General features: G+C 37.6%; 1 protein-coding gene across 2 annotated transcripts; it reads left to right on the plus strand.

The window, feature by feature from the left end:
- The first annotated feature begins 798 nt into the window (after nucleotides 1-798).
- On the plus strand, nucleotides 799-24,839 carry lats2 (large tumor suppressor kinase 2). Of its 2 annotated transcripts, none has more exons than XM_077215218.1 (9): nucleotides 799-1,025; nucleotides 3,897-4,137; nucleotides 4,221-4,613; nucleotides 17,084-17,216; nucleotides 17,298-18,835; nucleotides 18,993-19,575; nucleotides 19,693-19,875; nucleotides 19,978-20,084; nucleotides 20,825-24,839. In XM_077215218.1, exons 3-9 carry the CDS (start codon nucleotides 4,260-4,262, stop codon nucleotides 21,353-21,355), a joined length of 3,429 nt encoding a protein of 1,142 aa, XP_077071333.1. In that variant the 5' UTR covers nucleotides 799-1,025; nucleotides 3,897-4,137; nucleotides 4,221-4,259; the 3' UTR covers nucleotides 21,356-24,839. The 2 variants fall into 2 exon arrangements, with proteins under 2 accessions (XP_077071333.1, XP_077071334.1); XM_077215219.1 differs by having other exon boundaries at nucleotides 3,897-4,121.
- Nucleotides 24,840-26,104: the final 1,265 nt, after the last annotated feature.

Consider the following 26,104-nt stretch of genomic DNA (forward strand, 5'->3'; position numbering starts at 1 on the left):
AATTTAAATTCTGTCATTATTTACTCAGTTTATTTCCTCTGCTGAACAAAAAACAATATATTTTGAAAAATGTTGGTAACCAACAGTTGATGGGGCCCCATAGTAGCCTATTTTTTTTCTCCATACTATTTTTGGGTGAACTATCCTTTTATGTTTCTTTATTCTCATGAATTTCTAATTTATTACACAAAAACAAGATAGGCTACAGATTTCTTTTCTTCTTCTAATTTTGCAGTGCTTTTTAGATAGTTGACATGAAAAAAAATATATATATATATAACAAAAAGGTGTAAAAGAAAAGCTGTTTACCAGTAATATGACATAAAATATGCGTGTTTTCTTATTTACATTTTAGCCGAAAATCTTGATGTTGAAGAAATGTAGGCCTATGTGCCATAATGTGTGAACTATACAGTTTCACAAACATTCATCAGAACCATGGTCAAAACTTATTAGCAGAGTGTTTTGTCTGTCTTTTTGTTTGTTGTGCTTGGTTTAATTATGTGTGACATTTGTGTGATTTCCTTTAGGATTTGAGATTAGACTAATTAAAGGACAATTCCGGAGCCAGTAAAGAACACGAGAACAATAATATTTCATAATAACATCATTAATAATTACCAGCATTGGTTAATGTCTATGCGAACAACGCATGTCTAGCACATATATCGGCAAATATTTTCCCATTCCAATGATTTTATCTGCTAGTGTGTACATCAGATTAGAATCTCAACGTTGTAAATGTGGGAAGCCCCGCCCAGGGTATGTGCAGTGCTGACGTGCATGGCCGCCTCACGTGACTCCTCTGGAATGTTAACAATGCAGTAAGTGTCCAACTTTGTACTGCATTCTAATTCTGCCGTGAGTGGCGAGAAAATGGAGGACAATCCCATGATTTTCCCTATGTGCTTTTTATGAGAGGACATCGAAAGAAGATCCTTGGGCAACAAAACACCAGACCGATAATCTACAACTTTACTGAAGTTTAAATCAGTTCCTTGGATTAAGGTACCACTTATCACATGGTGAGTCGCTCAAAACTTTATTATTTTTTCAAAACGTTGGGCATTAACGTTAGTAGTTTTCAGGAAATTCTATATTCGATATGCGGCCGCAAATCCTTTGTAAGTTTAGGAAGGGAGTTGTACTGCTCATTTAAAGTGAGATAGGAGTGAACAGCACATTCTCCCTGTGTTGGAATGCGGATTTGCTCCAGCGGATCTGCGTCCCTCTCTCTCGCTCCAGTCCCTCAAAGCGCTGGAACCTCTAGGCCCCGCAACTCTAGGCTATTTTATAGTTTACTTTGTGTCTATGAACGCATTTTGAATAGTCTCTGTTTGTTAATCCAATGAGAAAAATTTGAGATTATTTAGTTTACGTAAAAACATTTTTCAGCAGGCATGGCAGACAAATGATAAAACCGAGTCTTTATACTGAACTAAACGTAGGCTATATCTTTGCTTTCACTGATAAAACAGCTCAATAAATTATAGTTGTGTTAAAATCTCATACAATTTACCGTTGCTTGCAGTTAATATTGTATTTTTACTCTTGCGTAACAAACCATTCCTACTTTCCGTTTTTTTTTTTTGGTTTATGTGTAGCGCGCAGTCAGATGTTTACCCAAAGTCAAATGTTTTAGCTACAGTATGTATATCAAGATGATGCACTACAACAGTCCGATTGCATTACACATTGGTTGTTTTGAAATTTTATAATTCACTCCACCCACAAAATTGTCTTTTTTTGCGCATTAGTTGTGCGATGATGAGAGGTAGAGGGGTCTGTCTTCATATTTACGTTTTTTGTTTTGCCTGCTTTGTGTTCCAATTTCTAAATTTAAGCAACAACTGTGGCAAATATTAGGCTTTTTTAGCGAGGGCCACAGAGGGGCCAAAATGTACAGAGAGGAGCCGAATTAATAATGTCAGTATGATTCTTCATGAGACTTTATTTCTAATGTGTTGGGAAGACAGTTTGACAAATCTCAAGTATACCATATTTTTTATTATTATTGAATTCTACAGCAATTAATAAATAAAAGTCCCATTATCATAAAATGCTATGTTTGAAATAGTTTTGTATTGGAAGTTATGGATAGGATATACTCTCAGAATTTGTTTACATTGCTTTAAATTGTGTGGATTGATTGTTTATGTTACTTAAATGTGTATATAGGCAATATAGCACATGATACAGAATTGTGTGTGGTTAACATGATCTTCTTGCAAATACTTTAGTTAATGCATAAGCTACATTTTCATAAAGTAAGAACATAAACCTCCATGATATGATTTATGGATCAAGCTATAAAAACGGAATGGCCTCCTGTTGCCATTATTAATCTTCTTTTTTCTTTTTCTTTCTTCTCATGGGGATTGAAAAGGCCAATCAGATTTTATCTGGGACCCTGATGCCCCACCACTAACTATAATAATCTAGCAAAAGTATGAAATTGTATGATTTGAAGAATATAATGCTAGTCAGACGATGGTAAAGAATCTATATAAATTGTTGGGCATCGTTGATGTCCCATGGATGCCCATGGAGTTATTGGTAACTAAATTGTGTAAGATTGAAGCCACTAGTGTCTTACAATGAAAGAAAATATTAAATTTATAATTTATAATATTAAATCAACTCTCGCTGAGGAACATTGCTGGAGAACTCTGCATGCATGTTTGTGCTAGTTAAATACACTGCAGCAATAATCCACAAGCCATGTACTCATGTTCAATTGCCAGCTATGGACATTGTATCCCATTAATGAGCTGCATCAATCCAACTGCAGATGTAGTTGCATAATAATGAATATGAGTCTGTAAATGTTTTTGTTTTTTCATTGATTTGGCTATCGCTGAAGTGTACTTGGATAAGTATTTGAATGCAGCGGTACACATTTCGCTGTTGTTACTTGTGGAATGGAAGGCATAGAAAATATTGTGTTGGACGCCTTGACAATAATAGGAATTAGACTATTGTTCAAGAATGGGTGATGCATTTTCAGTATCAGCACCAGCATTCCCGAAATATGTTTGTCCTAAAAGTCCTTTCTTTTTTATGGTCATATCCTCCTTTCACCAGAAGACAAAAAATTCAGATTTAATGATGTAGAACGTTTGGAATTTAAACACCCCATAAAATATCTTGACAAGATCCATTTTCTCTCCTCTTGTGAATATGAGGTATTTCCTGTAGAAAAATTAAATCTCTCTCTCTCTCTCTCTCTCTCTCTCTCTCTCTCTCTCTCTCTCTGCACTTATGGGATCAAAAATACATTAAAACAGCTATATTGTATAATATTTTAATTATTATGTATTGCAATACATTTCAAAATGTAATTTATTCATGTGATGGCAAAACTTAATTTAAGAATCATTAATCCGGTCACATGGTCACAATAAATATGATTATTTTACATATATTTTTTTTGTAACATAATACATTTATTTACTGTCATGCATCCTGAATAAAAGTATGAATTTCTTACAAAAAATATTTTTTTGTACAAATCTTACAAAAAATACTTGTCTGACCCAAACTTTTCAACAGAAGTGTATGTTCCACAAACTATGTTGTTAGTGTTTATGTTGTGTAGTAGGCTAGTTGTTATTTGATTTTAAAATAAGCATTTGCCCTTTGACTTTACACATAAGACATATACAGCAATAGATTGCTTTTCTTGTGAGCAAAGGAACATGCTGCTCTTTCTCTGACTGCAATTCTGCTATAAAAGGGTAACCGCACAATTATATCAAGTTGATCTACATGTTTTTAAACCTTTGACAGAGGTGCTAATGTCCGATCAGACAGGTATTTGTCATAGAGTGGTGATACAGGGCCTTGGACGTGCCTGGACCGCACCCTGACCCTTCTGTCTAACACCGTCTCCACAGGCAAAGATGCATTCCAGACTTGAATGGTACAAGCACGCAGATGGAATAGCCCCTCACATGTCTTGGGAGGAGGGGGAGTGTGAGCCCTGAAAGGTGTGCTGGGATGTGAGTAGGCCAGCATCCAGCACGAGCCAGAGCCAAAGAGGCAGCATCAACAAAGACGAGCAACAACAGGAATCCTAATCTTCACTTTCGCATCTTTCCCACTGCAGCTTATCTATTCAGGTCAGACTGAGTCTGGGTGTGTACAGTTTGGTGTCTTATTGTACGGTTGTACTACTGTTGTGAATGAATAACTGACTGAATCTTTCTGCCTTCTCAAAGTGTGAAGAGTTTGTGTGAGAGTGCAGGCCACGTTCACTCATGAGGCCTAAGACCTTTCCTGCCGCCCCATATGTGGGCAACACGCGCCAGCGGCTGCAGGAGATCAAGGAGGGACTGAAACAACCAGCAAAGCTGGTGAGCCAGGCGCTTCATGGAGGGAGCGCTCGAGGGGAGGGGGGCAGAGGTGGCGACTCTAAGGGCAAAGACCAAGCTGGTAGGCAACAACAGCTCCGGCAGCCCCAGAAGTTCAACAACTACCAAAATGCCCTGCGAGAGATCCGCAAGTCTCTGATGCCCTTTGCCAATGAGTCGGGTCCAGGATCCAGCTCAGGCCACCCTGGTGAAGTCAACAGACAGATGCTACAGGATCTTGTCAACGCTGGTTGTGATCAGGTAAGGATTGTCTTTATTGGATATGCGTGTGTGGTTCAATAATTTAAATAACAATAATAATAAAATATATATATTTCTTTTATATTAATAGTCATTATTTGTATAGTCTGTATACTACTAAATAAAAAAATTATAAAAAAAATGATTTACTACTAAAAATGTATTTACTACTACTAAAAAAAAAAATTCTATATATATATACACACACACCACCCTTTAAATGTTTGGTGTTGCTAATTTATTTTAAGTTTTTTTTTAATTTTCGAATATTATAATGAACTTTTTTTTAATGGAGAGATAAAAAAAGAACAGCATTAATTTGAAATAGTTTTCATTTCTTAAAAAAAAAAAATACTGACCCCTGTTTGTATAGTCTGTGTATATATATTTTTATTTTCTTTCTCTTTTTTTGTGTGTGTAAAAAAAAAAAAAGATTTATATTTATGTATATATTGCATCTTGGTCAGCAAATCTTGTTTTACTTGTAATGGTGGTGATGGTGACCAGGGGATAAAAAATATGAATTTCCTGAAAATCCTTTTGGCATGAGCAATTATCATTGTTGAAGCAAACATAGGGCTTTAAATTTGAACATTGTACAGTGGAGATTCAGTGCAGTCAATCCAATCTTTGCTAAGTATGAATTTGTTGCATAATATCGAGTCTTATGTTGAAATGGCAGTTTTCACAACTTATTTGGTATTTTAGTTTTTCTTTTTCTTAAAGAGCTCAGTGGAACATCTCTGCCACAACGAAAGTGGCAGAACCCAAGTCAGCTATTCATCACCTTTAACACTCAAAAATACAAACATTTATACATTCATTGTGTTTTATTAACATATTGGCCAATATCATTGTTAGTTGATCATAGTCCAGTTAATGCATAACTACTATACTAGAATATACTACCGTAGTATTTTTTAACATGTTGTTTCAGTGTATTTTTGTCGCTGTGCAACCAGTACTTTGTTAAATGTGTTACATGTGTTCTGGTCCTTATATTGAAATCTAGTGGCTGAATATTAAAGGGACAGTAAAATGCGAAACGCTAAGGTGGTGACCATTGAATTCCATTTATATTACAAATAAAAATCACTGAGATATTTAATCTTCTTTTATGTTCTACAGAACAGTGTCGTTATATTGTATTATACTAAACTATTAAAAACTGATTTTAGTATTTAAAAATAAAGCTGAAATAAAACAAAATTAGAAATTAAAAAATTAAAAAACTGAAAATTACTTAAACTGAAATAAAAATAAATTAAAAAGCTATATATATACAGGTGTGTATATATATATATATATATATATATATATATATATATATATATATATATAGTGTATATATATTATTATTTTGATATATATAATTATTATTATCAGCTTTGTTAAAAAAAAAATTATATATATGTTTATATGTATTTTTTTTTAAACAAAGCTGATAGTCAAAAGCACATCAATATTACTAAAACTTAAACAAAAATGAAAATATGAAAATAAAAGCCAATTCAAAATATGAGAAAAAATATAATTATAGTGTGTGTGTGTGTGTGTGTGTGTGTGTGTATATGTATATATATATATATATATATATATATATATATATATATAATTATTATTAAAATAATTGAAAAAATCGTCATAGGTTTAGAACGACATGAGGGGGAGTAAATGATGACCGAATTTTCATTTTTGGATAGTTATTTGGGCTGTCCAAAATAAATTGTGACCCCTTATAGGTATTCTATAACTAAATCTGATTTCTTATGCAACATTTTCATAATTTACAGAGAGGTTTAGTGGCCTTTTTTAATAGTAGCTTTTACATGCTCATTTGTGTCAGGCTTGTAGAAGACCAATGGTCATGTAGTGTAAAACTAAATGTGTTTAGTGTGCTTTGATTTAGGCTCTCTAATACAAACCCCTTGTCAGATCACTAATGAATATGTGTTGGGGCTTTGCTACTAATGTTCAAACACAGGTCTGAGAGCGGCCCTGTGATTGTATTAGGCATTTGAGGAATGCTGTGCTCAAGCCCATGCACAACACCACGGAGAAATCCACCACGGCCCAGTGGAATTACGAGGCCTAGCTGAAGGGAGCCGAGCTGCCTTTATGACATGGCTAAATAGAGACTGCAATGGGGCTTTTTTAGGTCTCTGGAAGCTGAAACATGCTATCAGATGAAGTATAGTATGGAGTCAGACTCTATTTGGATCACGTTATCTGGATACATTCGTAACTGTTTTATCTTTTGCTGTCAGTCCTGAGGATTTTTTTCTTGCATATTCAAACACACACACACACACACACACACACACATATATATATATGTATGGATCTCATTAGAATAGCCATTTTTGGGTTACAGGACTCCAGTTGAAGACCGCTGCTTTAAACAAATTTGGTCTCTCACAAGATAGAGAGGCTAATATTTCACATAGTTGGGGGCCTTAAGCACATTTTCGCGCAAATTCATCTAAAAGCGGCAAATTTGGCACAGATGTAGCTCAGGTCATACCGAAACGATTTAGCTGGGGCGCCGGAGCCAGCGACCCTCGGAGCCAAGATGGCGGCCAAATCCAATATTGCCGCTGCCCGAAAAGGGTTCCGGCTATAACTTTTGAACCGCATGAGTTACAAATACAAACTTGATATGTTTGTCAGCTTAATTGATCATGGGAAACACATAGGAATGTTTATATTTATGACCCAGTATATCTGGACCCCTTGATCCTCCAATTCCAATATGGCCGCTGTCCAAAAAAAGCAGTTTGGGCTGTAGTATGGGACCTTACACCCCATTGTTCGCGCAAATTCATCTACAAGCACCAAATTTGGCACAGATGTAGCTGAGGGCATACTAAAATGATTTAGCCAGGGCGCCCGAGCCAATGGTCCCTGAGACCAAGATGGCGGCCAAATCCAATATGCCCGCCCCCTGAAAGGGATTCGGCTATGGCTTTTGAGCCAGATGAGATACAAATACAAACTTGATGTCTATTTTACCTTTTTTGACCATGGGAAATCCATAGGAATACTTACATTTATGATTGGGTAAATCAGGACCCCAAAAATTCCCTAAATTCAATATGGCCGCTCTCCTAAAAAGGGGTTTGGCTACAAATGTGGAACCAAATGCGCTACAAATGAGAATGTGGTGTCTATTTTATGTTTATTGACCACAGGAAGTCCATTGGCATATTTATGCTTGTGTAAGTCTGGAACCTGTATTCTTTTCAAGACTGTGGTTGAAAATCCTTTTTTTTACCACAACTTTGAAGGTTATTCTCAATGTTCCTTATAAAAGTGAAATGCTTTTCAGTGTGCCACAGGTGAATACATTTCAAAGTGTAATCATATAAGAAAGAATAAGAAACAATTATTATTGCTAGGCAATATTAATATTGTCAAATTGTTAAAATAATAATATAGTCAATTTGTCCAAAACTCTTAAAGGTTTGCTTAGCATAACAAAAAAACAGCAATAACATAAAAAAAACAACAGTGATTTCTCATGGTCTCTCACATGAATTATCATTATCACTCACAATCACCGGATCTCTCATCGTCTCCACCATCATTGTTTGCACCCCCACATGCACATATAGAAGTGCAACGAACTCCGGCTTTACAGCACTTACAGTGCCCTCTACATGCTGTCTTGCAGCCACAGTGGAAGAGAAGGGTGCAGGCTTTACTGGCGTCTCCGAGATTAGTCCAGTAAGTTTCCCAAGTCTTGCTCGTAGAGTCCCGATACCATCCCCATGCATTGAACTCTGGGATATACTGCTGGACAGCAGTTGCCTGATTCCAGTAGAAGCTGGCCTGCAGCAGTGCTCTTTTGATGTGCTGAATCAGTGCAGCTTGGGTGGGAGGCAGGTTCTTGAGAGACTTGGTACCATTTGAGAAAAGGTGATGTCTAGCTTCGTCTACGCAGCTGGAACCACGGCTCTTGCTGTAGATGATGACAACCATATTCTCCAGTCTTTGGACATGGACGTCATTTTTGATCTGTTCAGGCTCCAATGTGAGGGTAACCAGGGATTCCGTGAGATCTGGTGTTGCCTCCTAAGATGCCCATGCACTCTTTTTCACATGGCTGTTAAAGCGTTGAAGAGTGGTAAGGCCTTCTGGGGACCAAGATCCTTGCTAATTTCATGAGCAGGAATGTCCCTATAATTTTTTTCCACGTGCAAAGCCGATCCAGAGCTCTGTGAGGCCAAGTGTGTTGAAGAAGCGGATGGCAAGGATGACAACATCGCTGTCGACAGTCCGGACAAATGCGTTTTATGGCCATTGGCCCCAGCATGTGCAAGATGCCGGATTATTCTTGTATCTGCTTCTGGATGATTACAAGGCTGAAGGGCAGACATGTCATACCCTGGTCTGTTGGAGAGTACAGCATCTTTCTTGGTGGAAAGGAGGAGTTTACCTGGCATGCCATTCAAATCAACATTAAAGCAATTTGGACCCCATTTACTTTCTTGTTCTTGGTCTTAATGTTATTGAATGAATCATAAGTGTACAGTATATTAGAAATAAAAAAATATTTTAAAAAATGAAGGATGCACCATATCGATTGTCAGCTGATTTATCGGTATATATCGAATGATATTAAACGATCTTAATCTTTAAATTTGAATCTTTAATTGAATGTTCCTATAGCCGTCAAAGCATACGCCACTAAGCGACTGTCCATTCAAAGAATGCATTTTAGAATTTAATACTTTGTTATAATTAAGTTTGTTTAATATGAACGCCAAAATCATGAAGGCAAGTGTTACTATTATTTATTTTCAGCAAGTTTCTTTTACTCCAACCAATATGGATCTGAAACAGTGGACAATTAGCCTGGTTAAAACCAGACCCCAAGGTTCATTGACAGCTCATTTCCAAAGGGGCGTCACCAACGGACCTCGCTCAAATGCCTCTGGGCGCAATTGGATAGACCTTAAAACCAATCAGATTGATCGTCATCTTGTAAAGCCCGCCTCAACGTTTGTGATTGGTGCCTCGATTTGGAAAGATTGGAAATGAGCTTGAATGGGCTCTTCACCAGACTAACTTGCAAATCAAATCTAAATTTGCCGGAAGTTCGTCTGGGTTTTCCCAGGCTAGTGGACAATGATATCTTTAGAAAATCTCAAAAATGAATAGCCTTTTTTCATACTGTACCTTATGTATTGCATAAATTCACTTGTAGCATTTAAATTATTTTAGGTTTTAGTGTTATTGTTAATTTATTTAGTGTATTATTTTCAATTACTACAGAATTTTGAGTAAGACTTTACAATATTCTCCCATTAGTTAGTGCTAGTTTATTATTAGTTCCCTTTAGCTGTATATTAACAGATACAACTTTTGATTGTATTAATGTATTAGTAAATGTTGAAATTAACAAACAAAAGATTAATACATTATTTAATAAATTATTTAGAAGTATTTTTCATTGGTATTTAATGTAATGTAGTTAACTAATGTTAACAAACGGAACATTATTATAAAGTGTAAATTAATTTAGATTTTTATCATTTTTTGATCATTGGCCATAAACAAAGAAAAAGTTTATCGGCCTAATGCATCGGCAAGAATTGTAATATTGGCGTATCCCTAAAAAATGCTTTGTCTTTGTTTATCTTTAATCAAAATCAACTTGCTCTTGCAACAATTTTCCACAGAATTGCGTAACATTATGGAAATGGTTTGCAAGTGGCACTTCACTTTGTCCTGAAGGATGTCATTGTCACAAGAGAAAAATACATAAACTTATGTCGATTTTCTACCTTCTTTCAATCAAACCTAGTTTACCATAGTTAAAAAACGAAATATAGTATTCTAAACTAGAATTATTAACTAGTATTATCAATATTTGCGCAGTATTGCCCAAATCTATGCTGGAATTCTGACTCTCCCACATATAGGCCTTCCCTACATTGTCAATTAGAAAATTGGTGGGAATATTTGGAACTTATGAATGATCAGGTAGTTGCTTTCTTGGAAATGCAAATGTGGGGTATAAACATAGGCAATCACAAATGTAAGCATTCCCGTGTGTTTGTCATGGTAAAAAAAAAATAGACATTAAGTTTTCAATTGGTTCAAAAGTTGTAAAAAAAAACCTTTTTCGGAAAGTAGCCAGATTGGATTTGGGGACTTTGAGGGTCCAAATATACCCAATCATAAATATGAATTTTTTTTTGTGTGTTTTCCATAGCCAGAATAGGTGAAATAGACATCAAGTTTGTATTTATATCTCATCTGGCTCAAAAGCTATAGCCGAATCTCTTTCAGGCGGCGCCCATATTGGATTTGGCTAGGGCTGCAGCTATTGATTATTTTTGTAATCGATTAATCTAACACTTAATCGATCGATTAATCTGATAATTTTTTGTGTGTTTTTAAACAACCAAAACAAGTAATGCATAACAAAAATGATGTGGCTATAAAATGATCAAGCATTTGGCTTTTATTTCTCACAAAAAAACAGGTATTTATTCCAACTCCAACATTTGGCTCCAAAACTAAGCCTATTTATTGCAATTTTTACCCATTTAGTGTTAATAAGTGCCAGTGCCAACAATTATATAACAATACAGTTAAGTCAACTTACTGTAAAACATGTATAACATATAAAACTATGAATAGCCTACAAATTCCCCAAAAGTACGAGTGGATTTGGAGAAGCAGGCTGGAGAGTTTCATTTTTTGTTGTCTGTAACTATTTGTCAGACTTGACATACAAACAAGGTTTCGCAAAGACTGCAAAACAATATTTGTTCCTCCATCACGTCCCGGTGTATACAGTGAATGCATGCTGAAATGATTGTTGCGTGGCCACATAAAAGTTTAAGCATATGTGATGCATTGCCGCAATTGGTCTGACTGGCGCGTGAGAGAGACAAGGGTGCATGCGCTCGCGTGTGTGTGTGTGTGTGTGTGTGTGAAGGGGTTCTTTTTTTAGGCTATAGCCTACTCTCTTGCAATTGAACGTGAATACGTTTACTACTTAAAAACATCAAAGCTAAAAATCATATCTAGTCAAACCGCATCACGACATCGCTACAAATACAGTATGGGATTAAAATCAGCAAACATCAATGTATAGGCTTAGGCTACGTTACCTTGTTTCAGCGACTCTTGGTGAAACGGCATGGAGTGGATGTTTTCGTTTCAGATGCTGAATCATTGAAGTCGAACTGTTGTGGTATGCCAGGTCTACTTTGCAGTAGACACATTACACCTTGTTGTCCTTTTTAAGTTTGTAAGTTTGACATCTTTACTCTCCGCCATCGCGCCAACTAAATTCAAAATGTATCAAGCACTAAGGTGTGATCACTGCGCGTATAGTGCGCATCATAGGAATTTAACGAGGCTTCGAGGCAGAGTTTTTGCCTCAAGGAATTTTTGTAATCGAGTTAATCGAGTAACTCTGAATCGTTTCAGCCCTAGATTTGGCCGTCATCTTGGTCTCAGGGACCATTGGCTCGGGCGCCCTGGCGAAATTATTTTATTATGCCCTCAGCTACATCTGTGCCAAATTTGGTGCTTGTAAATGAATTTGAGCGAACAATGGGGTGTAAGGCCCCATACTACAGCCCAAACTGCTTTTTTGGACAGCGGCCATATTGGAATTGGAGGATCAAGGTTTCCAGATATACTGGGTCATAAATATAAACATTCCTATGTGTTTCCCATGATCAATTAAGCTGAAAAACATATCAAGTTAGTATTTGTAACTCATGCGGTTCAAAACTTATAGCCGGAACCCTTTTCGGGCAGCGGCCATATTGGATTTGGCCGATATCTTGGCCCCGAGGGTCGCTGGATCCAGCAACCTAGCTAAATCATTTCGGTATGACCTGAGCTACATCTGTGCCAAATTCGGCGCTATTAGATGAATTTGCGCGAAATGACCAATTTATGTGCTTAAGGCCCCCAACTAACAGGCTTTCACAATCAGTAGGTTGATTGTCTTTGCCCTGCATTTATGGGACAGTATGTACAAAATTAGTACACACAGAGGAAGTGCTCAGTTCAGTTGTAGATGGATGGTACAGTTTCCCCAGCAGAAATGACAGACTGTATGCTGGGATGAACAGACACTCTGACTACGTCCTTCCTTTGCATGTTTTTGTCTTGACGTGTGGGTTAAAGTTTTCTTTTTTAGTTGATACAAAAACATGAAATTTGGGTTTTGTGGCTCAGTCTGTCTGACTTTGTCTCCCCCCTGTATTCAGATTTAGCATAGCCAAAAGTCCATTGGAGTTTTGCGTCTTGTTCTTGAGTTGTACACCACATGCACCTAGACCTCCCATAAGACCTGGGCATACATTTAATTTCTTTTAGTAATAGTCATTATTGTGAAATTAATCAGCCGTGGTGTGTGACGTGGTATTTTTAGTTCTCCTTCATCCTCTAAATGGGGCCTGTGTTTCTCTTCTGAACCTCCGTACATTCCAGGAAGGTAAATGGCCGCCGCTGGCCCTTCCTTGGGTTTCTTTAGTTTGATCATTATCATTGGTTTTCACCTCACAAATTACACAGCAATGCGGCTGACGGTTACATAACCAATCCTGAAGGAGGAAAGGTTTTGGTTGGGGAATGAAAGGAGGTGGGAGGGTATAGGAAGAAGATGAGTATGACATGTGTTGTGGATTTGTGGTTTTGAGCTTAGGATATGAAAAGCTGCCTGCATACATCATGCATGTGATGTTTGTGTACTTGTGGAATATACACTATTATGTTAAATGTGTAGTGCTGTGTTGGCATATCATGTTTGCACATGATCTAAATGTTTATATTAGCCTTCCCTCACAACCCAGTATTTCCAGGGTCTCAAACCACAACTGGTCAGCATTTTTGCATTAAAGTCAAACACCATTCGACTTAAGTTATGTGAAATTTCTGAGTGGAACAGGATATTTAACAAGGGAAGAGCTATGTTTTACTCTTCAAGACTTGATTGGATCATTGAAGTGGGTGTTATCATCAAAAAGGTCCCAAGTGTTTGGTAGGATGGCAATGAAAAGAAAGAGGGATTGGGGAATTGTTGCATTTTTATAAAAGATTACAAAGGCAATTTTTTTAATCATTTATTAAATATTATGCATCAATGAATTGTTCTCAATAAGACCAAGAACAATGTGCATTAAGAAAGTTAATGGGGGCAATTTTTTCAAGTTTACTCACTTTTAAATCATTTAAAGCAGTTTCCTTTTGTATACAAGGTGTACTACCATTCAAAATATTAGTCAGTAAGATTCTTAAAATAAATTATTTTATCGAGGATGGATTAAATTGATCAAAAGTGAAAGTAAAAACTTACATTCTTCCAAAACATTTCAATTTTAAGTAAATGCTTTTTAAATCATTTGATCAAAGAATTGTGGAAAAAACTGATTAAATATCGAGCAGCACAACCTTTTTCAACATTGATAAATATAAGAAATGTTTCTTTATTTTTTTCAAAAACAACCTTTCCAAACCCAAACTTTTGAGCATTACTGTATATATTTTATCAGTTGCATACACTAGAAATTGAACCCATGGTCTTGCCTTAGCTAGCACCATGCTCTTCTGTTTAAAATGCTGTTTGAGCTATTTTATTACAGTATGGATAATGTTCCACCTCTCCATCTGCTCATGATGATATCCATCCGGTCCTATATCTCAGAGTCCTCCATATGGCTTTCATTTTCATGTTTATTGGTGGAATGTGTTTCAGAATTTGGGTCAAAGTGGAAGCTCTTAAAAATGAACCGTGAACAGCATTGGAATATAGTTATGTCACTTTAGTCAAGAAGAATATACTTGGTACTTACCAACACGGCAGTCAGAAATTGAATGTCTAGTATAGCATTGAGGCTTGTGGTCATGACAGGGGTGTAAATATATTTTGGATCCAACCAAATTAATGCTAAAGGCACATTGGAACAGAATGATCTCAAAAATAAAGAGGGAAAGAGAAGGGACAATTTAAAGAAAGACTGAAGCGTAGATTTCCACATAGCTGGAATTCTTGCTTCCTGGCTCATGGAATGTCCTGAACATCTGTCGCCATGACAGTGGAGGTCAGGCCTGACCTAAGGCCAAACCAGACCCGGCCCTTCCTGAAACCAGACTGAAGTTCATGTTAGATTGTTGTGTTTGTGTGTGTGTCTTTTAAAAAGAGAGAGTGGCGCCTTTTAAATCACTAAGGGGGACGAGAAGGCACACCCTTAGAGCGGACAGAGATGGAATGCAACAGAAAGCCCTGCCACTTCTGAGAGCAGTGATCACAGACAGACAGCTTGTGTTTGGGGTATTTCCTGTGTTTTAAATGTTAAGTCCAAACTGATGGCAATACGCATAAACTCTAAATTACTCTGAGAATGTGGGTGGATGTGTCACTGCATAATGAGTTTGCCCACTGTTTGGCTGCTGCTTTCTGCCTATTCCATTTTTTTTTATTACTCTTTCTTCTGTCAGTGCCATCTGACCAAAACCCCATAGAATGGACAAAATGGTCTTTATTACTCTAACTTTGTCATAGTTACATTTAATATTTATATACTTGCTGTTCTTTGAATGCATAGTGGACAAAAAGCACAAGTATGTGATGAATTAGGCACTTATTACCTTCTCTTTCTTTTTTCCATGACATGCTTTGTGCAGTATCATATTTGAACACCAGATGCAGTATAACATGGCTTGCTGCTGTAGAATTTGGTTTGGGCAGAATGTCTTCAGAATGAGGTCATATGCCATTCAAGGGGATTTCCTCATATAGGTGTGGGTCTCTGCTCACAGAAGACTGTACATGTCTGAGTTGTTTTATTTTGGATCACTTCGGCTTTGCAAAATGTGACAAGGAAAACTTAAGATTAATCTGAAGGTCTCTACAGATTAATAGTTGTTGCATGGTGGGTAATCATGAGTAGAGATTGTTGAAAATAAATATTTTTCCTTAATTTTTTTTGTCTCTATATTAATAATAATTTCAATTTATATAAAACTGTTTTCTTTGTAATCAGTATAACTATACTAAAACTCACAATACAATATTATCACGATACTCCAAGACATATGGTAAAAAGGTTGACAAAAAATGTACTGTTTATTAAAATGCTAAATTTGGTATTACATTGGGGTTATAGGCTTGGACTTGGTGCTGGTAACCCAATGCACATGACAAATGTGACACCAGAATAAAAATATTCATGATTCTGAAGCTGAAAATACAGATTTATTTTAGACGAATATGCTTGCACTCTGTCACTGTCTAGAACTATTTAAAATAATGTAGTTTACTTTTTAATGGTAACATGAGACATTTGGCATTATCTGGACACACAAATATTCCATCATTGCATTATTATACATTTATATATAGTAGTTTAATGTAGTACTGACACAAACTCTGTAAACTTGATTTTCATTTTGGGTAAACTATACGCAATACAGATTGTTACTATCCATGATACATATTGTTGCATTTTGGTATTGCGATTTATATTGAGTAATTGATAATGTTACAGCCCTAGTCATTTGTATTACGATGAAATCCATGAATATTTGCAAATTTTTTCATGTGGTCAAATGTGCCAAACTCCAGTCATAGTGTACTTGTGGCCTGGCACAGGAAGGAGCTTGTGCATATTTGCAGAGGAAGCAGCTGCAGGGAATGTTATTTTAACCATTATTTGCAGTGTGTCGATGCATGGGTTGGTTTATATTTACATGCATGTTAATGTGTACATATGTATACAAATGTGTTTATCTAAATAACTGAGGTGCATGGAGGTTATTTTCCAAAACCGGTACAAATTCTAAAACTGTATGAGCGACCAAAATTTACACTACTCAACAGAAAGGATGCTAATATGACTCCCCAAGAATGTAAGCTAAATTAAACATTGCCTTTTCATAACGAAAGTCTGACTTATAATTTAAAAAATATATATATATATATATATATATATATATATTTGCCTCTAATACAAAAGTCACAAATTTCTCTAGATCACACTGGTGCAGTAAACAAATATTTTTAAGTAGCTGATGTTAAAGAAGATAATCAGGCCCTTCTGCTGGCTCTACATCTGACATGGAAATATTTGGCTCAACAAATCGGGAAATATTTGGCTCAACAAATCGGTCAAAATTTATGGCAGTCATGGCCTTAGCAGCTTTTCACTTCTCTTGAAGAGATTTTATTTTGCTGATATATGCTGTAATTCACAGAATTAATCCAAATTAAGATCTTTGTTTACAACAGAGAGTGCTATGTCTACAGGTAGTTGTAATCTCATATAAAAAAAAAATCATCTTCCAAGTAGTATTGGATCATCTCAAGTATCTATTAAAAACTTTACATAAATGTAGAAGTTGTGCCTCACTGGTGCATAACCAGAGGAAATGCATTGTGAAAGAAATGCATGGTTTTCCTATGTTCTGATAGTTCTCTGCTTGAATTCCTGAAACAGGAAATGGCTGTACGTGCCCTAAAACAGACTGGCAGTCGTAATATTGAGGCAGCGTTGGAATACATTAGCAAAATGGGTTACCTGGACCCTCATAATGAACAGATTGTACGTGTTATCAAACAGACTTCCCCAGGTATGTGCACACTTTTAAAAACTATATATGAATGATTCATTGTCTTTAAGTGCAAAGTGAACCTTTTGTAATTCCTTTCAGGAAAAAGTGGCATGCCAAATATGATGGATCACAGGACGGCAATGGAAGGCACTGGGGATGGTGTAATGCCCCCTTATCACCAAATGGGTGCACCACTGTATGAGGGAGCTAGTTATGGGGCTGAGGGTGAGATAGCTCGTGTATACATGGGTGGACCACCTGTCATGAACTACATGACACCAACTGCCAACACTTCACAGGGTCCTACCATGGGAAATCCAATGGGTCGTCCCGCAAGTATGGGTGCCTACTCTACAAGCTTGGCTCCTCAAACTAACACTGGGAGCCCTATGTACACCCCTGGTCCAGCCCAGCAAAAAGGATACCCTGGTGGAATAGACCAGGCCATGATGGGCTACAGTGTGCCTGGACCTCCCATGCAAATTCAGCCTCAGCCCTCGGGAGGCCCTGGCCCTCATTATGACTACAGGCCTCATATGATGGAGGCCTCCAGCTATGGGGTCAAACGAAGTGCTTCCTTCCAGAATAAGATGCCCCCACTTACACCTGAAAACTATGTTAATATGCCAAGCAAAGGAGCAATGGGCCAAAACTCTGGTGGCTACGCCCCCAATTTATATCTGCCATCCCATTCACACCCACGCCAAGCCAGCCCCACCTCACACCAAGTTCACTTGATGCAACGCCCCTCTGGTGTTGCCCCTGGAGCTATGGGTGGCGAGTTCTCTGATGTTCCTCAAGGCCTCCTCACCCCTTCTAGGGCCAGTCTGAACCTTGACCTGTATGAGCATCACTGGCCAGGAGCCCAAGGTCCTGAGGGGACTTCTCCAGCCAGGCAGCCACAGGGGCCTTTTAGAGGGGAGGTACTTGTCCCCAGTAGGACCAATTCTTTCAACAACCACCAAAAGGTGACTGTGAGGCAGGCATTGCCTTCTACAGCTAGTGTTGCCGGCAAGCCGGAGGCATCATTGGGACCACCTAACACAATAACGGCTGTGACCTCTCCACCAATCCAGCCACCTGTTAAGAGTATACGGGTCATGAGGCCTGAGCCGAAGACAGCTGTGGGACCATGCCACCCGGGCTGGCTGAGTGCACAAGCCCAGGATGCTCAAGAGTCTCATGGATACATGCCAGATGAGACTTTTACCCTGGAGCCCAATCAAGAACATCGCTGCCCGCCTCCACCTTACCCTAAAACACTACTCCTGCCTGGATCTGGACCTGGGGCTGAGCCTGCATCCCTGGAGACTGGAGCCATAGGTGGACTTCAAGATGTCAGTGCTACAAGTAGGACTGTCCAGAGTGCCTCAGTTGGAAAGCAGGAGGAACCTGTCTCCAAAGACAAAGTAAAGACTAGCAAAGGAGAGAAGGCAGTGAAGGATAAGAAGCAGATCCAAACCTCGCCTGTGCCTGTGCGAAAGAATGCCCGTGATGAAGAGAAGAGAGAGTCGCGCATTAAGAGTTATTCTCCCTTTGCCTTCAAGTTCTATATGGAGCAGCATGTGGAGAATGTAATGAAGACCTACCAGCAAAAACTCAACCGCAGAATGCAGCTGGAGCAAGAGATGTCCAAGGTGAGCAGTGCTGGAACTTCATTAACCACAAAGCACACTGTTCGATAATTTGCACTTCACAAAATTGTGTTATTAATTCTTTGAGTGTTCACTATTGAGTGTAAATGTTATTGTTGTCAAATCAAATCATTCTCTTCTATATCTTCCTCTCCTCCAGGCTGGCCTTTCAGAAGCAGAGCAGGAACAGATGAGAAAGATGCTTTACCAGAAGGAATCCAATTACAACCGACTACGACGTGCCAAGATGGACAAATCGATGTTTGTCAAAATCAAGACACTTGGCATTGGGGCCTTTGGTGAGGTGTGTCTTACACGTAAAGTGGACACTGGGGCACTGTATGCCATGAAGACTCTAAGAAAGAAAGATGTTCTGAACCGAAATCAAGTAGCCCATGTGAAAGCAGAAAGGGATATCTTGGCAGAGGCAGACAATGAGTGGGTAGTCAGGTTGTACTACTCATTTCAGGACAGAGACAGCCTGTACTTTGTCATGGATTACATTCCTGGAGGAGATATGATGAGCTTGCTGATTCGTATGGGGGTTTTTCCAGAGCCCTTGGCCAGGTTTTATGTTGCAGAATTGACATTGGCCATCGAAAGTGTGCATAAGATGGGCTTCATCCACAGAGATATCAAGCCGGACAACATCCTCATTGACCTGGATGGACACATCAAACTGACTGATTTTGGTCTGTGTACTGGGTTCCGTTGGACACACAACTCAAAGTATTACCAAAAAGGTAAGGGACATGAAGACAAGGTGATGCTCATAGGTTTAAAAACATGGCCTAAATACTTTTGCAGTGTTTTATCAAATCTTATTAATTGGTTGTTTTCTCTCTGCACTGCTTGAATAGGGAATCATATCCGGCAGGATAGTATGGAGCCAAGTGACTTTTGGGATGATGTGTCTAACTGCCGTTGTGGTGACCGGCTGATGACTTTGGAACAGCGGGCAACTCGACAACACCAGCGTTGTCTAGCACATTCTCTGGTCGGCACTCCTAACTACATTGCCCCTGAGGTACTTCTGCGCAAAGGTAAGAACTTGCACATGATCAACCGGAAGTACAAGCAAGTTAACAGGAAGTGCTTGTGTTTATAGATCACTTCTCTTGTTGTGATACTTTTTTCGTGTTCAGGATACACACAGCTGTGTGACTGGTGGAGTGTGGGAGTAATCCTGTTTGAGATGCTAGTTGGCCAGCCACCTTTCCTTGCTCCAACCCCAACGGAGACACAACTTAAGGTGAGAGCTCTATATGTATCTTCTTAGGTTCCTTAGGGTTGATGTAAACCATGCATGTCCAATCCTCCTCCTAGAAGGGCCAATGTTCCACAGGGTTTAGTGCTGCCCCAACTCACTTGCCTGGAAATGTATAGTAATCCTGAAGACCTTAATTAGCTGGTTCAGATGTGTTTAATTGAAGTTGGAGCTGAACTTTACAAGATAGTGGCCCTGGAGAAGGATTGGTCACTCCTGATGTAAACAGACTAGACATGTTGGCTGCGTCTGAAATTGCGTACTCTCTTGAATAGGTACTTATTTTGAATAAGTAATTACTTCACGACCGCTAAAAAAGTATGTTCTATATATGAATGTGTCGTGTGTAGTATGAATGTGATCTGGATGTACTACATTCTCCATGTTGTCAATATCATGTAACCTACCAGTGTCAGTTACGTCGCTTCACTGCCATTCACAAATCCTCTCCGGTGGCCTCATGGGATAGTCAAGTGTCCATCGTATGCACACTTCAGAATCTCGCAAGAAGTAGGTCACCGTGTACTTTTCTCCTACTCTTTTATGAGTGTTGTGAATTCGGACACTTATTTTGACACATACTGTTTTTCGCCTACTATATAGTAGGGAAGTATGCAGCTTCAGATGCAGCCAAGGTCTTTGGTGAAGTTATAAATGTCTGAGATTTATGGAATGGTGACATTTGGGAAGAAGTGTTGCTAATGTTTATGTCATCACTTCCATAGGTGATAAACTGGGAAAACACTTTACAGGTGCCCCCACAAGTAAAGCTGAGCCCCGAGGCAGTTGACATCATTGGTCGGCTCTGCTGCTCAGCTGAAGAGCGTCTAGGAGGTAATGGAGCTGGAGAGATAAAGGCTCATCCATTCTTTTCCGAGATGGATTTCTCCAGTAATCTTCGCACACAACCTGCTCCATATCGACCGAAGATTGCCCATCCCATGGATACATCCAACTTTGATCCTGTGGAAGAGGAGGGGGGTCCAGGGGCCTGGAGTGACAGTGGAGACAGCACCCGCACTTGGGACACCCTTTGTTCTCCTCACGGCAAACACCCTGAGCATGCCTTCTACGAGTTTACTTTTCGCAGGTTTTTTGATGATAATGGTTGTCCGTTCCGTTATCCCAAGCCCCCAGAGGTGACACAAGACCTGTCCAGCAGTAGTGTGCCTGGTAGCCTGAAGCCTGAGTTGGAGGAGGAAGAAATTCATGAAGAGGAAGAGCAAGGGGAAGGGTGTGAGCCGGTTTATGTGTGAGAATGTCCGATCGGGTGTTCATGCTGCTCTGCCTTTACCCATAGTGGACCTTGTCAGTTAACACGCTGCATCCTCCACACTTCCTTTCAACCCTAATTTTTCTTCAGGGTGTTTTTGTACATGTTAAGTGCATGGAAAACATCAGAAATGAAGTGCAGAAAGTTCCATGTGAAATGCGTTTATTCCTGTCAACCCATTATGCAGTATCCTTTGCCTGTTACAAATGACTAAAGCTCTGACCAGGGACCAAGGAAATACACAAGCTATGCAGCTTAATTCATGGGGACGTTGGTTGGACTGATAAATTTGGCTACTCTATGACAGCACAAAAACATAGATGTGTAGCTGCTGCTTTGTGGTTTTTACTCTCATGGTTAGTGTTGTCTGTCTCAACTGTGCCCCATTCCTTAATTCCGCTGGGGGGGAAATTTCCCAGTCTTACTAACATCATATGTTAACACTTCCTTCACCTCTCTCAGCCTGGTGATGCTAACGTAGCCATTCCGAACACCAGAGAGGTCATGGTGGGGGATCAGGAGAGAGCTGGGCTTGGTATGGTGGCTTTGTGGTTAGGCTGCGATAAGGAGATGTGCCGAGAGCAGACAGAAATATTACAATTCCCCTCCATGGCACAATCCAACAAAAATATCAATGCAACATGAAACTGCTCTGTCACAACTATTGGTTTTTATTCATAACACCAAACTGACTTCATAATCAGAAATCTTTTCTGATGTATGGAAGCCAGATTAGCATACGTGGTAATCTCAGTCATTTTCACATAATTTGTCTAAAACAGAAATAAAGTTTTAGAAGACTTTGTGGCGCCACCAAGTGGTTCAAAGTAACACTGTAAACAATCATACATATTCTTCCGAAGATCTAAGTCATAGATTATAGACTGACAGTATTAGGTCACTTCTTCATGCAAAGTCTGTCCAAAAGATCATGTAGTATTTTGCAGTTAATACTTATCACAGTTTTTTTGTAAATATTATACAGTTATCTTTTTTTATGTTTCATGCCTTATCAGGAGAATCTGTGCTCTCAGACGTGATGCAATATTGAGACAAAATGTTATGTACAGCCAGCACTTCAAGGACATGCAGTCTTAACACTGCCATTATTGTTAAATTGTATAGAAATATCTTTTAAACGTTTAAACAACCTATTACTTTAGAGCTGAATCCTGATGTCATACATAATGTGTGGTAATAACATAAAATATACCATAAAAGTTACAATATGGAAATTTAAGAGTTAAATTCACTATTGACTTAAACTAAGAAAGAACATTAAATCCTAAAACCCTGCTTTTTACATGCTTGCCAGTAATATGCATAGTAACATTTATTCATTCAAAATAAATGCCGCACAAAACGTTGCAGTATTCACAAATTTTAATTTTGCTTAAATGAGTTAGTTTAGTTGCCAAAGTATTGTTTTATTTAATTTAAAACATTTATCTTGCCCTGCTTGATTTCATTTGCTTAAAAGCTTATTAATCCTGTTCCCAATAGTTGCTTTACATTCATTTGTATCTAACACATTGTTTTTAGAGGTGTTTTCTCTCAGCAGCTGGCTATCCAGAACAAATTCTTAGCATTATGGTTTTTACCTAAAACTTAAAAGAACAAAAGTAGAAGTACTGGGATTCCAGCTGTTTCCTTTTCTTGTTATGCTTTTCATCATATAACTCTGGCTGCTTTATCCTCTTCCTGTTTCCCAGAACATCTTAATTGCATTTAGTTTCATAAGAAGATCTTAAAAGTCAGACGGGTGGTTTTTGTTGTGTTTGTTCATGCTCATCCAGATCCACTGGAAATGATCTTGTCTGTCACCATCAGTGAACTTTTTAAAAGATTTAATGGAACAAGTGCAAAAATGTTTTGTCATAGAGGCTGCTGCACCATTTCAACGTGATCACACAGCACAGTATTATAACAAGACAGTCTCTGACTGAAATGTAAACAATACTTTGAGGCAGAAACTTTTAAGAAAATGGTGAAGAAGTGGCAAAAGAAAAATGTATCTGATGGTATGACTATGTGCAATACAGAAAATACAATATAGTTTTCTAAATACAACAAATAGCCTTTATTACTTTAAAACTGAATTATGCTATCTAAAAGTATATATTATATTGATTTATATATTTTCAGTATAGTTTCATGACCCAATGCTGCTTATTATTATTATTATTAATATTACACTATAAAGTACATTATCACCATACTTTCATTTATAATTTCTCTCTCTTTGTGTATAAAGTGTGGTTTTGATTGTCAGTGTGATTGATCTGGTGAAAGATGAACTATGTGCCTTCTAATGAATTTGTGGGTGTGTGTACCATGTGCTGATCAGTATTTCAAGAGAAGATGGAAACGCAGTCACTTCTTGCTCTCAGGCAGGTCCTGACTAGAAGAGAGGCGGTTTTTTTTTGTGGGATAGCTTGAGGAAGACAAAAAAGAAAGCAAGAATGAATGATTGTCTTTTTTGATGACAAAAACAAAGAATGATTGTAATGAGACTCTGAAGTAGATGTATATGGATGTCATGTCAGGGTGGATATGGAAACGCATTGTATGCATTTGGTCAATAAGAAAGGATTGTTTTGAATTTCTGTGATAAGTCCATTTAATTGTGATCTAATTTGTAGTGATGATTGCTCACTGCATGAATTCTCGCTCAAGCTGGCTGACAATCATGTGGTTAAATGCTTGCAGTCAAAATTGTCAAACCGCTGACTGGAAGAGCTTTAAAATAGGTCGATGATGATCCATTCATATTTGCTTTATATATTGTGTCAGTACGATCACTCCTAAAAGTTAAGTGAAACCTTAACAAATATATTTGAGACAATGCAAATTTATATGCCAACTCAAATTGGTATGATGCCTTTGGTCCAGTCAAACCAGTTGATTGAGCTCAATGGAAGTGTGACAGCAAGTGTTGCAGATGTTTTGCTACCCCGTATTTGTCAGAATGGACCACTCAGTGAAAAAGCATGAGCTTTCTACAAATCTCTCATAGAGTCAGGTTTAGGGTTTGAATGTAATTAGTGTGTTGTGCTTATGTTGGATTCTGTGTTTTACTTTTGAAAATGTTGACTGACAATCTTTGACTGTGTTTAGAACTGTGTGATGATGGGACTTTTTCCTCTAATGTATGTTTTTTGTATTTTAATGGATGAATGGGTTGGGACTTTTTGACGTTTGTAATCTTTTGCCTGTATTATACAATTCTGTTACTATTGAACATATATTTATACAGATATACATATTTTTTGTATCCTTTTATTCTTTATTTTTCTCTTTTCTGAGCTAACTTTTGAACCCCCATGTCTACAGTATTACAGACAGTATGCGTTTGGATTTATATCTCTTTTTTTTGTATGTATGAATTGAGAATGTTTAAGAAATGCTTTCGCTGTCCTCATGTGTAAATGTATATGTCTAAATTAAATTAAACAAATCGTCCTCTCGTTTTGAGTATTGTTGAATGTGTGGTAGTTGGTGCGTGTGTGCATCTGTAGAGATGTCTGGGCCAAGATACGTTTAGCTTGAGCGTGAATGTCTTTAATAACCCATTTATTCCCACCAATAACTTTGTCAACTTTGGGGTGTATTTTACACACTTTATATCAAGTGCAGTCTTGATTGCTTATGAATATTTTGACATGTCTATGATGTAAACAGCCACATAGCCAGAGCACCTTAATTCCAGTTTGCTCATCTCAAAAACCTGGCAAACAAATACAACTTGGTGCATACATTTAAATGATCTATTATTAAGGCATAGTTAAGATCGAGATCATGATTTATATATATATATATATATAGAGAGAGAGAGAGAGAGAGAGAGAGAGAGAGAGAGAGAGAGAGAGAGAGAGAGAGAAATTATTACCAAATCTGAATATATCTGTTGTCACATTTGTGATTAGTAAGAAAAATTTCATAAATTCTATATTTCAAGATATTGTTACATTAAATAAAAGTATTCATGAATTATTGCCTCATAGTGTATGTGTATATATATATATATATATATATATATGTATGTATGTATATATACATACATTATGTTGGCCTATATATTATACATTATATATATATTTTTTCACTTTTCTTAAAGTGTATATTTAAAGTTGCTACATTAAATAAAAGTACAAATGCATGAATTGTCATCACCTCATAGTGTGTGTGTGTGTATATATATATATATATATATATAGAGAGAGAGAGCCTATATATATATATAGAGAGAGAGAGAGAGAGAGCCTATATATGTATTATGTTTGTGTGTGTGTATATATATATATATATATATATAGAGAGAGAGAGAGAGAGAGAGAGAGAGAGAGAGAGAGAGAGAGAGAGAGAGAGAGAGAGAGAATTTTCCACCAGTTACAGTTCTGACCAGTAATAAAACTGAACTTTTTAAAATCTCTTCTAAAAGCCATGTGGTTTCATTAACCGCCATACAAATAATATAATAGCCTACACCTGCACACTTAATTTTGATTTTTTTTTTAGGAAATAAACATGTTAAATCAGTTTTATACATACATGGCTTATTAAGATAAACACAAAGAATCAATTAGGCTACTATTGATAGTGAAATTGATAATGCTTTCCAAAAGTTCAAGTGTGTAGCTACAGATCAAATGCCAATACCATAAAATGAAAGACAAGAAAATCGTGAATTAATAAGAAAATAAGTCAAATAATACCTTAGTTACAACAGAAT

This window comes from Siphateles boraxobius, unplaced genomic scaffold, assembly GCF_051911475.1.
Source record: "Siphateles boraxobius isolate OS27281-9 unplaced genomic scaffold, OSU_SipBor_1 7, whole genome shotgun sequence".
Lineage (NCBI taxonomy): Eukaryota > Metazoa > Chordata > Actinopteri > Cypriniformes > Leuciscidae > Siphateles > Siphateles boraxobius.